This window comes from Rhinopithecus roxellana, chromosome 21, assembly GCF_007565055.1.
Source record: "Rhinopithecus roxellana isolate Shanxi Qingling chromosome 21, ASM756505v1, whole genome shotgun sequence".
Taxonomy (NCBI): Eukaryota; Metazoa; Chordata; class Mammalia; order Primates; family Cercopithecidae; genus Rhinopithecus; species Rhinopithecus roxellana.
Window position 1 is genome coordinate 1,552,371 of NC_044569.1, and position 14,151 is coordinate 1,566,521.

General features: G+C 42.7%; 1 protein-coding gene across 2 annotated transcripts in view; it reads left to right on the forward strand.

Moving 5' to 3' along the window:
- The window catches only part of GATA6 (GATA binding protein 6), a 33,044-nt gene extending 19,707 nt beyond the window's left edge, over positions 1–13,337 (forward strand). For both annotated transcript variants that reach the window (XM_030926153.1, XM_030926154.1), the window contains exon 7: positions 11,994–13,337. In XM_030926153.1, coding sequence (XP_030782013.1) covers positions 11,994–12,161 — 168 coding nt within the window. In that variant the 3' untranslated portion in view covers positions 12,162–13,337. The remainder of the gene's footprint in view (positions 1–11,993) is intronic.
- Positions 13,338–14,151: the final 814 nt, after the last annotated feature.

Sequence of the window (14,151 nt, forward strand, 5' to 3'; positions counted from 1 at the left end):
AGGCTTGAGCCACCGCGCCCGGTCGAAAATATTTCAAATCAACGTCAGGGCCCAAATGATGTGATGGACTTTATTTAAATCCTGCTTCGGTGACAAATGTGTTTTCTGTCTGTACACTTGAGTTCAACAATTAGGACCTTCTTACTGGAGGGTTCTGTATTTTGATAATTGATGTAAACAAATGTAGCATGCGCCTGCTTGTCAAGTTTACAAGCAGAGTTTTATTAGGGAGGAAAAACATCTCCGGCCAGCTGATTCTATGTGCTGACCTTCTTTAGGCAGGCACTGCAATTTCTCTGCCTCCAGGGATTCTGGGGGCAGGATGGTTGGAGTGGCTGCCTGGTTACCTCTTCTAATGGAAACATATTAGACATGGCGTGTTAGGGATGGGAAATGTGTTTCCTCACCTTTGTGGGGCATTGCTGGTGATACACAACTTCCACAAAGAGAGGTAGACAACCTGAGAGAGAGAGACTCAGGTTCCTCGCTGGCTGCATCTGGGCCTGTTTGGGTGCACCTTAACCACTCTTTTGTTCTGTTTCTTGCTAGTAAATAGGTGTCATCGTTCCCGTCCCCTGTGTGCTTCTGGGACGCTGTGTGCTTAGCTAGACCTATTTCCCTACTGTAGTCACCCCTGAGCTGTGTGGTCGTTTGAGGGAGTTAAGCACCCATAAGTGCTTGTGGCCTACAGCAGTGATCTGGGGACTGACTCAAGTTAAGATTATTTGATGTGCTTTATAAGGCCTCTGAAGAAAGTTTAGGCAGGTAAATATTTTAAATTGTTTTTATAGATTTTATTTCATATATAATATTTGCATCCCGTGGGGGAAATAGAAAAACACCTTAGTAGGTCCTGTAGCTTACCATGCACTTTCCAGTAGAGGGGGAGTCTCTATTAGCAGATTTACACTCCGCTGTCTTTTTCTCCAAGTGATGGAATTATTTTTGATTTACTGTGCACTTTGGTTGGTCACAAAATTATAGTTCCTGTGAAAGAGCTGGAAGGAACGTTTGTGAAGGACTTGTGTTGAGCTTATACTGTTAAGTTGTTCAGAGGAACCTATGAAGGCGAGCTCTGATGCAAGAGACTGCTGGGGCTGGAGCAGAAAATTACTGCTTCATTTTTAACTTGAATATGCCACAGAGCTTCTAGAGGACTCGAGACCCAAACAGTGGTGGATTGGTCTTCGATTTTATCATAGTGTTCTTTTGTTTTTCCTTTTCCTGTACTCTCTCACTTGTAAGATAGTGAACAGAGGGAGGCAGGAAATTAGTTTCTGTCAGGTACCTTTTATGTGCCAGGTGCTTTAGATACATTTCATTTTTTACTCCTTCTTCTAAGTGAGATGCAGAAGGTAAAGAACAGTTCTCAGGTCCGGTGTCAAATTGAGAAGCATGGTTTCACATTGGCTGCAGGTCTGACTGATGTGGTCAATGTTGTTGCCACTACAGCGTGTTAGATTAATATGTGATATCAGTTCATTTCTTTGAAATCTTTAGAGAGAAGAAAGAATGTTTTCTTAAAGAAATTTGACTAACTTTGAATAATTTCAGCATCAAATATCCTCCCACTGAAACAGGTGGGAAAACAGTGTGAGAGAAGTTTTTTGCTCTTGACCAAGAATGTATTTAAGGCACTTAATGCAAATTTTCTTATCAGTGTTATATTTAGAAATCAAATGTGTAATGGTAGTAAGAATATGGCAGTTGGGTAACATTAAGTTAAAAAAAAGTAGTAAAAATTAACTTTTGTTGACATACCTAATCTGGTTATAACAAGGTTCTTTTAAGAGAAACACAAGATTGCAGTACTGAAATCCTTCTAATACTGCGATTTAAATCCATACACAAGCAAATGCTAAGGTTTGGAACTTTTCAGAATGTTCAAATTGTCTTTAATGAGTATTTATGAAGAGATCACTGTAAAAGCATTTCTTAATAGGCAAGTACCTATTTTTTTTTTTCAGAGTCTATCGTCCAAAACACTCGTTTCTAAATGAGTAGCAAAGGGGTTAAAATCATTAATCTCCCAAAGGATCTGTGAGAGTTGTGTGGTTAGATATTATTATTGCCTCATTTATAAACCAAGATCCGGAGTGACTCCTTAAGGTCACAAAACAAGCCAGTGTTGAAGCCGGGACTGGAACCGACGTCTCCTGCCTCCCAGTCCAGGGCTGTTACCACTCCCAGGGAGTTGACCAATCATCACAGTTATTAATATCCCACTTGCCACATGCTACAAGCCATGAACATAAATATTTCGTTGGCGTTTTATCTTCATGCTCCCTATGTGCCAGGCTCCCTTTCTTTCTACGTTCACAGCCCCTTCTAATAACTCACGTTCTTGTCTGACCACATTGGCCTTCGCATGAAAGTCACACGTCACCCCGGCAGGGAATGTTCAAGCATGTGGATTTGCATACTTTCATTCTGATCTCAAGGCTTTTTCTAGACTTCCTTTTTTTTTTTTTTGAATCCTGTGTGTGTGTGTGTGTGTGTGTGTGTATGACAGGGAGGATGGTAAGAAATAGTTAAAAAATGCATTGTATGCTATATCAATATCCAATGGCTTTGTATGTACATTAGGAAACAGTAAAGCTTTAAATAGTTTGTAACATATATCCACATAATTTATCACAGAATTGTGGTTTATTTAATAAGTGACTCATTATCACTATCTGATAGCCAGAATACTGGATAAAGAATAAGTACGGGTAGAAGTTATTCACCATTTCTTATAGCCTCATCCCAGAACACAGCTTTTCTTTCAAATTACAGATTCTTTGCAATTTTCTTTCCCCCCTGCCGCCACCGCTATAAGAATATACAAAATTGTCAGAAAACATGAAATAATGTTACGGGAAAACATGGCCAAATTTAAGAAATCTGGCTTAGATTGCTCTGAAAGGTTATTGCTAAATGAATCTTCGAAGAAAACGAATTCCTTTACTGGAACAAAAGTAATTTATTATGCATTTCATGGGTGTCTGCCAGAAGAGTTACTAGCAGTATGAAGATCCAGTGGATATGAATTAAGTACAATCTGTTAGTTCTGTTCGTGTTTAGACCTACCTGTTAATTTTCTCTGAAATTTTAATAATTTAAAAAACCATCTCCAAAGACAGGTGTTGGCAATATGACAATTCACCACTCAGCTACCCATCACATCATCACATCAGGCTTTTTTAAAGGCTCAGTACTCAGAATTTGTGAGACTGAGCACAAAGACATTATTTTATTAACCTCATATTTTAAGAATGATTTGAACAAATACATAACAAGGCATTGATTTTAATGTCCTGTTGGGGTCTTATGAGTAAACAGTTCCAAGTCAACATCTGACGATGCTTAAATCATGATCCGACTTGATGGTGTGCTGCCTGTTTTGGTTGTTGGCTTGGCACGGTTTCACCAGAGCTGGGCCACATGCTGCAGAACCATATTTTAATTTTATTAAACACAAGTATTTTACATTTAAAGCTGTCATTAAATTTAGTTGCTTGATTCGTGGTGAAGCCTGAATATGGTCAAAAGTTTATTCTGGGGGTTCACGGATTAGCAGCTGGGAGGAAACAGATTCCAGCAGCCAGGCGCTAGTTCCAGCTCTGTCTGTGTGAGTGTAGCGAGCTGCCAAGGTTCTGTAAATCCTCTGTTTTCCTCCTTCTACTAAAGGGGAAAAGTAATTCCTACCATCTGGTCCTTAGGAGTATTGTGTAGAGTAAGTGGGAGATGCCTGGAGCCCTCTTTGAAGTTTAAGAAGAATAGCACTACTTAAATACGGGTCTTGGAAGTTAATAGTGATCAGCTTTATTTGCATGGCATTTTTTTTCATCCCAAGATATTAGAATAAGATCCTCACTTTCTTAATGGGGACATTTAGAGGTGTAGAGTTACTGTGTTAAGAAAATAAACACATTTTAGAGATTTGTATTTCTCTGATAGCAAATCTTTTATTCCTTCTGATACTTAGTACTTTCCTAATGCTTTTTGTGGTTTAAGTGCATTGTAAATGCTTCTTGGTATGTTTTCTGTAATTAAGATGGAGAGATTAAGATGGTCATCCATCTCCTGAAAAGTGAGTTTTGTTATAAAAACTAAGATCGTAATTCAGCAGGTTTTAAATCTTGCCTCAGGATTCTGTCCCACTTAATTTGAAGGTTAGTAGTGTGATTCATTCTGATTCATTTAGAGGATAAGCTTTTTCTTTAGGGTGCTCATTGACTTCAAGTTGTGGGACAGACCCTCTCCCTTGCGATTTCTATTTGTACACCAGTATTTTGGTGATAATCACAGAGTACTTACAAACTTTCACTGGTGCCTTTCTTCACCACAACATGCTTGCTGTTGAGTGTGCACAGATACATAAAACAATTTGCTCTTTTGTCCAGAATAGATTACGTGCATAAATTGCTTTCCTCTTCTTGAAAAGGGCAGCATCCCTTGGTGTGGCTATATCCTTGCCTACTCAGGCCTAGAAGGGGCTAGAGGGGTAGGGGTTGGGGCAGAGTGGGGGAGCAGCTGGTGAAATTTCCAGTAAGGAATTTGTTTGTTGAATTAAAAAAAAAAATACAGAACTGTTCTGCTGAATAGTTAGGTCATCAGCTGAGGTGACGGTGACTCTCCCTCTAGAGAGAAGTTGTCTGTGTTTTTTTGTTTTATTAAGTTGTTAAGAATTTGAGAGTTTCATTGTGATTGGTTTTCACATGTCCTGGTGGAGACAGAATCTGTGTGTTCATGCGTCTTTCATGTGTCACCTTCTAAACTATTATTGAGTCACTTCGTGTCTGGTCCTCTGTTACCTCCAGCCAAACTGAAATGATCATAGTTTATATAGTGGAAGTTACGATTTGCAGGAAAGCATTTCCCCTTTGTTGGAATTTATACAAAGTTTTTAATTCCTCTTTTGAGGAAGGCAGCTATAAAGCACCACAGGAGTCTAACCTAGAGGTTACAAAAGCAGAGAAGAGCTTTGGCAGTGAGGGACGGCTGGCTTCCCCTCACACAAGAAAAAGCCGAAAGCGCAATCTCACTCAGATGTGTAGGAAGGACGGATCAGAGGCTGGGGGAGCCGACAGTCTGCCTTGCAGTGAAGGAGGCAGTGTGATCACCATCAAAGTCGTCTGCTCTGGGAAGGATCACACAGTCGTCCTTCAGCCTGCCTGGGGCGCCGTGTTTTCTTTCTTCAGACCGAGACTGCACGAAGAGAGATTCCAGCAAGGAAGATAGAGCATGCCCGATACACTCCTCTCTGGTTTTCTTCCTTAAAGGAAATTTATGCACATAATCCACAAGCCAAAGAACCCATGTTTTTCTTTGGAAAAGGCTACGCCCTTTCAGGGTTTCCTTTTCTCGGCTGTGTTGCCTTCCCATCAGAAGCTGTCTCCCGCCCTCCCCATTATGGGATGTGCGAAATGAAGGAAAACAAAGAGAGACACTGCTGGGCATTTGTCTCCATGAGTTGATCCAATCAGAAATCTTTGGTTTTTCAGATGTGTGTCCAAACATGAGTGAAGGCTCCTCACAGGGGAAAAAAAAAAATTCCAGTTGATCTAAAGATGAACTGTGGCTACCTCTCAGGCTAGCAGATATTTTCCACGTCCCAATCTGTAGCAGCCCGAGCTCTCCCTGAAGTCATTTATTCCTTTTGGAGAGAGTTTTCCAGCCCAGCTGCTCTGCCTGTCTCCCACCTAACCCGGCCAGCTTTCAGTGGTAAGCCCAGGCTGGGTCTGGCCCTGATAACACATTCTTTCAACAGGAAGTACCTCCATTTTCAGTTGGCTGTGGGAGGGTGGAGGGCAGATAAGCCTTGAATGGAAACACAGAGCCGATTTCTGCTCCACCCTCCTTGCACTTTGATCAGGGAGAGAGCAGGGACCTCCGCCTGGCCTGTGCTGCCTGCTGAAAGGAGGGAGGATGGTTGAGCTGTGGGCATTCCGGAGTTCTCCCTCCCTTTTGTTCAGGAACGTTTATTTAGGTTGGTCTAGGTTAGTGAAGTGCCTGCTTTTGCTGGGTTGTGATGTCTGCAATCTGAACTAAAGTCCTTTCAAGGGTTGAATTATTTGTGGGAAAATATATTAACCAATTGAAATTTATATGTGTGTTTGTATGTGTGTGTATTAGGTCCAGGATCATATTACGTTTTTCTCTGATTTCCATCCCCCGCCCCCGGCCCACATACACACACATGTACTGATTCTCAGTAGGCAGCTCTTGACTATCATTAGTGAGGGAAAGGGACTTGAAAGATGAACAATAACAGGACAAGCCACGCTTCTTAAGAAGAGTCGTTGTGCCAACTCTGAACACCTTCTGCTTTTAGAATATTGGTTTTGAGGCCAGGCACGGTGGCTCATGCCTGTAATCCCAGTACTTTGGGAGGCCGAAGCAGGCGGATCACTTGAGGTCAGGAGTTTGAGACTAGCCTGGCCAACATGGTGAAACCCCAAGTCTACTAAAAATACAAAAATCAGCCTGGTGTAGTGGTGGGTGCTTGCAATCCCAGCTACTCTGGAGACTGAGGCAGGAGAATCACTTGAACTTGGGAGGTGGAGGTTGTAGTGAGCCGAGATCCCACCACTGCACTCCAGCCTGGGTGACAGAGTGAGAGAATATTGGTTTTGAGAGCTGAAGTTACACTGATGCATGGAGTCGACGTGTTGGGTGTTTTAACTTGTATGGAACTGTGTGCTTCACATGTGTGCGGTTGGCCAGGCCCTGTCCTGTGCCAGGTGGCAGGGAGATGATTTCAGGGGTCGATGGGAGCCCTTCTGACCCACCCTTCTGTTAGTGCCCCGACTCTGGTTCCCTCCTATTTTTTCAAGGCACTTTCTGATCCCATCAAGGTTGGCTTGTCCCTCAAGTGCCTTGTGTTTTCTGGTACTCATGTCTTCTATTCATCCCCAAAGTTACTAGGTTGGTGCAAAAGTAGTTGTGAGTTTTGTCATTACTTTCAATGCCAAAAACTGCAATTACTTTGACACCAACCTGAATAGATGTACTATGCAATTCAATGTAAGTATTCAAAGAAAGATATCCAAAGAAAGTTATAGATGCCTAATAGACTTGGCCCTCTCAGCTAGTCCCCTGTTTCTCCCCTCCTCCCAGGGGACCTTTGTAATACTTACACATGTGCATGGATAAATTGCAGTTATGACGTGTCATTAATATCTTGCTGTTTTTTGTTTAACATGGTGTTACAGGATTTTTTTCCATTTTGCTCCATGATCTTATTATTTTTAATAATTGCATAATAGTTCATTGAGCGGATGTACCCTGCTTTTCTAAACCATTCCCATGTTATTCGACATTAGATTGTTTCTTTGGTTTCTACTATTAGAAGTAACCTTGCGACGGTTGGCTTCCTTTGCGGAACCTTTCCCTTCTTTTGAATTATTTCCTTATAATACATTTCCAGAAGTGAAATTACAGGGCAAAGTAGGGTCTAAACTTCTGGATGGCTCTTGACACTGCAGCTAACTGCCTTCTGTAAGGTGGGTATACAGGAATGTAGCCCTGCCAGCCATGAGTGAGGGAACTGGTGTTAATCATGTAACATCAGCTTTTCTTTGCAGTATTTCATGTTTAAATATTATTATATCTACACATAAAATAAGGCTACCAAGCACTGGGCACAAGTACTTGCCCCGTTTTTCTTCTGACAGGCTCAGCTATTGCTTTTAATTGCAAACGAGCAGATTCATTTTTAGGAGTGCATCACTCGTGGAATTTGAGGTTTAGCTTAACATTTTGTCTGAAAAAAAGACAGGTTATTTTGGCCAGTTGCTTCTGGAATTGTTACGCAGGTGTAAGAATAACATTCAGGGTGTTCACGTTTCTTTAATGTGGCTTGTTGAAAAACAGTCAATGAGTGAGCAGGTGTGGTAGCTCATGCCTGTAATCCCAGCACTTTGGGGGACCGAGGCAGGTGGATCCCTTGAGCTCAGGAGTTTGAGAATAGCCCGGGAAACATGGTGAAACCCCATCTCTACAAAAAATACAAAAATTAGCTGGGCATGGTGGCACATGTCTGTGGTCCCAGCTATTTGAGAGGCTGAGATGGGAGGATCTCTTCAGCCCAGGAGGCAGAGATTGCAGTGAGCTGAGATCGCACCCAGTGCACTCCAGCCTGGACAACAGAGCGAGGCTCTATCTCAAAAAAAAAAAAAAGTAAAAAAGAGAGTCATGAGACTTTTGAATGGCTCCAGAACACTTTGATTTATTTTTGTGAAGAACTGTCAGTGACACTTTGAATAGGGTCATTCTGGAGGTGGTTCTCTTTGAGCTCCGACTATGTTCCCACTGCTTCTGCCCCTGCCTGGTGATGGGGTAACATGCCTGGGCTGAAGGATAGAATGAGGAGAATAAATTACATCTAAGCCTCTTAACCTTAACAATAATAACTACATAACAAGAGTAGCTTATACTGACATAATCTTTACTGTTCTCAGACACTGTTACAAGGGCTTTACATATATTAACCAATTTAATTTTTTTTTTTTTGAGATGGAGTTTCACTCTTGTTGCCCAGGCTGGAGTGCAATGGCGCAATCTCGGCTCACTGCAACCTGCCTCAGCCTTCCGAGTAACTGGGATTACAAGCATGCTCTACCTTGCCCCGCTAATTTTGTGTATTAGTAGAGACGAGGTTTCACTACGTTGGTCAGGCTGGTCTCAAACTCCTGACCCAAGGTGATCCACCTGCCTCAGCCTCCCAAAGTGCTGGGAATACAGGCGTGGGCCACCGCGCCTGGCCTAGCCAATTTAATTCTTGCAATAACCTTATGACATAGGTGTCTCTTTTTATCCCACTTTATAGGTGTGGAAACTGAGGCATACAAAGTTGTATGTCAGGCTTCTGGTTTACCTCTCCCACATAGTCTCTTCACTCTTTTGCTTCATCCTTCTGTTTTTCTGCTGGCTTTTCTTCTGAGCAGTCCAGGTGACCGCCTCTCTTCATCCGTCCTGCCTCCCATTTTGAACATCCTTCTCTCGCTGATAACAATAGTTTCCCTTTATGGAATGTTTAACATGGCAAGGCACCTTGCCTTCGCTTTTACAAACATGAGCTCATTTAATTGTCACAGCCATCCCTGAGGTGGGAAATGTGAGGACCTGGGCACAGAGGAGGCTCAGGGGGACTGCATTCAGCAGGGGACTGAATCAGGACAGGACTTGAGAGTCCAAGCTGCTTCCCCTCCTCCCCATGCTCCTGTGCGGGCTGCCTTTGGTTCCTTGCCCAGGAGTCCTTGCCCTCTGCTATTCCTTTTCTGACTCCTGGGCTACCTTCCTGTCTCAGCCATTCATTTGTCATTCATGATAAGCAGCCAACAGTCGACTTTCTAATGTGTATGGATCCTGGCTCCCCACATAGCCTGGGAGCTCCTGGGGCGTGACTATCTTTCAGGCTCCTGGTCTAGTGTCTGGCTGTCAGTTGGTGCTTTGCCGATATGTCTTTTTTTCTTTTCTTTTCTTTTTTTTAATTTTTACTTTTTAGAGACAGGATCTTGCTCTGTCCCTCAGGCTGGAGTGCAGTGATGCAATCATAGCTCACTGCAGCCTCCATCACCTGGACTCAAGCAATTCTTCCACCTCAGCTCCCCAAATAGCTGGGACTACATGCCCAGTTTACTTTTGTATTTTTTGTGGAGATGGGGTCTCCTTATGTTGCCCAAGCTGGTCTCAAACTCCTAGGCTTAAGTGATCCTCCCTCCTCAGCTTCCTAAAGTGTTGGGATTAAAGGCACGAGCCACCGTGCCCAGCCTGCTTATGTTTCTTGTTGCTGGCTGTGGTGGCGGTGACAGACCCCTCTGCTGTCTTGGCATTTCCCTGCCATTTGAGATGGGCTATTTCCTGGGCCAGTTCAGGAACCTTATCCATTTCAGAAAATAACACTTGTTGCGGTGAAGGCAGATTTAGTCAGATGCATGCTGATGTGCCTGTTTTGGAATAAGAAAATCAATGCACAGTTGAACGTGACATATATCATTATAAGGAAGCTCACTCTAATAGTTCCTTTCTAAATAACTAATTCTTTTGTAACGGAATATCATTCTTTTGCTTATTTATTTGAGGGTTAAATCTGGATCCACACTGGATTTACTTCTCGTAGAGTCTGGAATTAAGGGCTAAAGTTAATCACTATGTTTATAAGTATAACCACGTTCATGGCATTCAGTTCGTTGGACAGGATTATTTTAGCTCTTTCAGAACTGCCACAAGAATCCATCTGAAGCTTGAGACATCTCACTGATTTTGTGAAATTTGCTTTTTAGTGCACCTAAAACCCCCAGTTTAAGTCTTTACATTTGCGTTAAGTAAACAAAAGTTTGGGTGTGGGGCCAGTGTTGTTGCTGGATTTTCATAAAACCTCATTTCTGCTGGCAAGGGAAGGAGTAGTTACCTTTGGAGGGGTTGGGTTTGGTCTGTCTGGTCTGACTCAGAGGGCTTGCTCCCTGAAGTCCTGCCTCCCAGCCTCATGCGCTTATGGTGAGGGTTGAGAGCAAACCAGATCTTGTTGGAAAAACCAGTAGAGTTGAACCTCATTCACTTGCAGGCTGCAGAGGCTCGGCACGCTTCCTTTCTGTTCTGCCTATGTCTGCTGCCAGAGAAATGGCTGTTTTAAGGATTTAATGGGATTATGTATGTAAAAAAGAAATTCTTTGAAAAGTACACAATGTCCTACCTCTGTCAAATAACAAGTATCTGGTAATTTATAGAATGGAACCCTGAAAGCTTGGAAGGAATAAGAGCTCCTGAACTTTTAGAAGGAAAAAGGTGATTTTAAAAAGTACATGATTATAGTGAGATTTTTCAAAAAGCTTCTCAAAAGCAAGTTTATTCAAACTGTTGTCTAAACAGATTTTAGTTATTTTGGTTTGATTCTACTAAATTATATGATGTTTCCTATTTGGCCTTTCTCATGTGAATGGGAGGAATGGGTGGAAGAGGGGAAAGGTGAACTTGTGCTTCAAGAAATCATTGTGGCCGGGCACAGTGGCTCATGCCTGTAATCCCAGCACTCTGGGAGGCTGAGGCAGGCAGATCACCTGAGGTCAGGAGTTCGAGACCAGCCTGGCCAACATGGTGAAAACCCGTCTTTACTGAAAATACAAAAATTAGCCAGGTGTGGTGGTGCGTGCCTGTAATCCTAGCTACTCGGGAGGCTGAGGCAGGAGAATCACTTGAACCCAGGAGATGGAGGTTGCACTGAGCTGAGATCGTGCCACTGCACTCCAGCTTGGGAGACAGTGAGACTCCTTGTTTCAAAAAAAAAGAGAAATCATTTCCATGATCATGCATGGCAGATAGAGGATGTTAGCATTTTCTTTATAATGTGGTCTGCTTCAGATATGGACTGTTCTTGTAAAGAATTAAGGTAAATGAGGTAGATTTTAAAACCTGTATATGCACGGGCTCATTTTCCATGAAGTCAGTGCTAAAAAATTTCACTTATCAGGGAATGTTGAACTGTGTAGCTTTTCTAAAAAGTCTAAAAAGACTTTGCCATCATTGAATAAGCCTTGTTAGAGCTGTGTGTGTGTGTGTATGTATGTGTGCACGTGCGCGCGTTTCTGTTTGGAAATGATTAGGTTGTGCATGCATCATTAATACCTGTTTACCCACACAATGAGGTTTGTTTCACCGTCAGAGATCTTAGAACTTGGCACTTTTTACAAATAGGATTCCTTCAGTTCCCCTTCCTTTTGTCCAGCTCTGCATCTTGTCAGTGGCTCCTGCCCTGAGTTCTAATGTTTCTAAGGCTTGGGTGGCCAGGGTCAGGTCAGTGGCACTGTGTGCAATGCAGGGAAAAGCCCCCACTTGCTGGGGGCAGGGGATAGTAATGCCGACCTCACTTCCCCTGCCCTGGATCCGCCCAGGAGCGGCTCTGGCTCTGGCTGCACTGACCCGTTCATTAGTTCTCATGCGTTTAACTAGCAGGATGGTAACCGCCTCTCCCCTTCTCGTCTCTCCTCTCTGTCCCCCTCTTCTGCCAGGCGGGTGCCCCGGTGATGACTGGCGCGGGAGAGAGCACCAATCCCGAGAACAGCGAGCTCAAGTATTCGGGTCAAGATGGGCTCTACATAGGCGTCAGTCTGGCCTCGCCGGCCGAAGTCACGTCCTCCGTGCGACAGGATTCCTGGTGCGCCCTGGCCCTGGCCTGAGCCCATGCAGCCAAGAGGCAGGGAGGGCTCGGCCGCGGGCCTCACTCCACTCGTGTCTGCTTTTGTGCAGCAGTCCAGACAGTGGCGACTGCGCTGACAGAACGTGATTCTCGTGCCTTTATTTTGAAAGAGATGTTTTTCCCAAGAGGCTTGCTGAAGAGTGAGAGAAGATGGAAGGGAAGGGCCAGTGCAACTGGGCGCGTTGCCTCCCTCTCTGGCCAGGGCCACTCCAGCCAGCCCGCCTCCGGGGCGGACCCTGCTCCGCTTCCAGAAACCAGGACCAGGACCTGGGCCTTGCCTGCTAAGGAATATTGAGAGAGATTTTTTAAAAAAGATTTTGCATTTTGTCCAAAATCATGTGCTTCTTCTGATCAATTTTGGTTGTTCCAGAATTTCTTCATACCTTTTCCACATCCAGATTTCACGTGCGTTCGTGGAGAAGATCACTTGAGGCCATTTGGTACACATCTCTGGAGGCTGAGTCGGTTCATGAGGTCTCTTGTCAAAAATATTACTCAGTTTGCAAGACTGCATTGTAACTTTAACATACACTGTGACTGACGTTTCTCAAAGTTCATATTGTGTGGCTGATCTGAAGTCAGTCAGAATTTGTAAACAGGGTAGCAAACAAGATATTTTTCTTCCATGTATACAATAATTTTTTTAAAAAGTGCAATTTGCGTTGCAGCAATCAGTGTTAAATCATTTGCATAAGATTTAACAGCATTTTTTTTATAATGAATGTAAACATTTTAACTTAATGGTACTTAAAATAATTTAAAAGAAAAATGTTAACTTAGACATTCTTATGCTTCTTTTACAACTACATCCCATTTCTATATTTCCAATTGTTAAAGAAAAATATTTCAAGAACAAATCTTCTCTCAGGAAAATTGCCTTTCTCTATTTGTTAAGGATTTTTATACAAGAACACCAATATACCCCCTTTATTTTACTGTGGAATATGTGCTGGAAAAATTGCAACAACACTTTACTACCTAACGGATAGAATTTGTAAATACTCTAGGTATCTGTAAACACTCTGATGAAGTCTGTATAGTGTGACTAACCCACAGGCAGGTTGGTTTACATTAATTTTTTTTGAATGGGATGTCCTATGGAAACCTATTTCACCAGAGTTTTAAAAATAAAAAGGGTATTGTTTTGTCTTCTGTACAGTGAGTTCCTTCCCTTTTCAAAGCTTTCTTTTTATGCTCTATGTGGCTATAGATACTCATATAAAACAAGTGCATGTGAAGTTTGCAAAATGCTTGAAGGCCTTCCTTTCACAGCGTAGTCCTTTGGAGCTGTTTTATGCCTTTTATACCTTGGCTTATTTGAAGTTGACACATGGGGTTAGTTACCATTCTCCGTGGGCATTGGGGACAGTTTTTATAAGTGGGAAGGACCCAGTATTAGATTTGAGATGATAAGCATTTTGTTTGGGATCAATGGTTAAAAACATTCTAGAAAGTTCGGATTTTTTTTTTTCTTTGTGAGTGAAATATATTCTGGCCCAAGAACAGAGCGATTTCCTTTCACTTTTTTCCTTTTGCAACGTGCCTTGAAGTCTCAAAACTCACCTGAGATTGCAGATGTTACCCTTATCAGAAGATACGTAGAAATGATTCCAACAGCCTCTTTGTATTTTCTTCATTGTTGAGTAGATTTCAGGAAACCAGGAGGCTGTTTCACAATACAGAATGGTGGCATATAGCTGTGGCTCCCTGAATGTACAGTATTTTTTACTTCTTTTCTTGCACTTATAACAGTCATTCTGTGGGGTTCAGTCTGAATCTTTGAAGAGAAGGAATGTTTTCCTTAGTCCTGGTGAATGCTACTCTTTGGAGGGACAGTGTCCATAGCCAGTGTGTGTGTGTTTTTCTGGGGAATTCAGTAAGGCCCACATGCACCCTGATATTATAAGGTGGGCCAGAACAATGGTTAAGATTGTTGGGTATGCAAGCAGATCACTAGGCTTCAAGTCCCT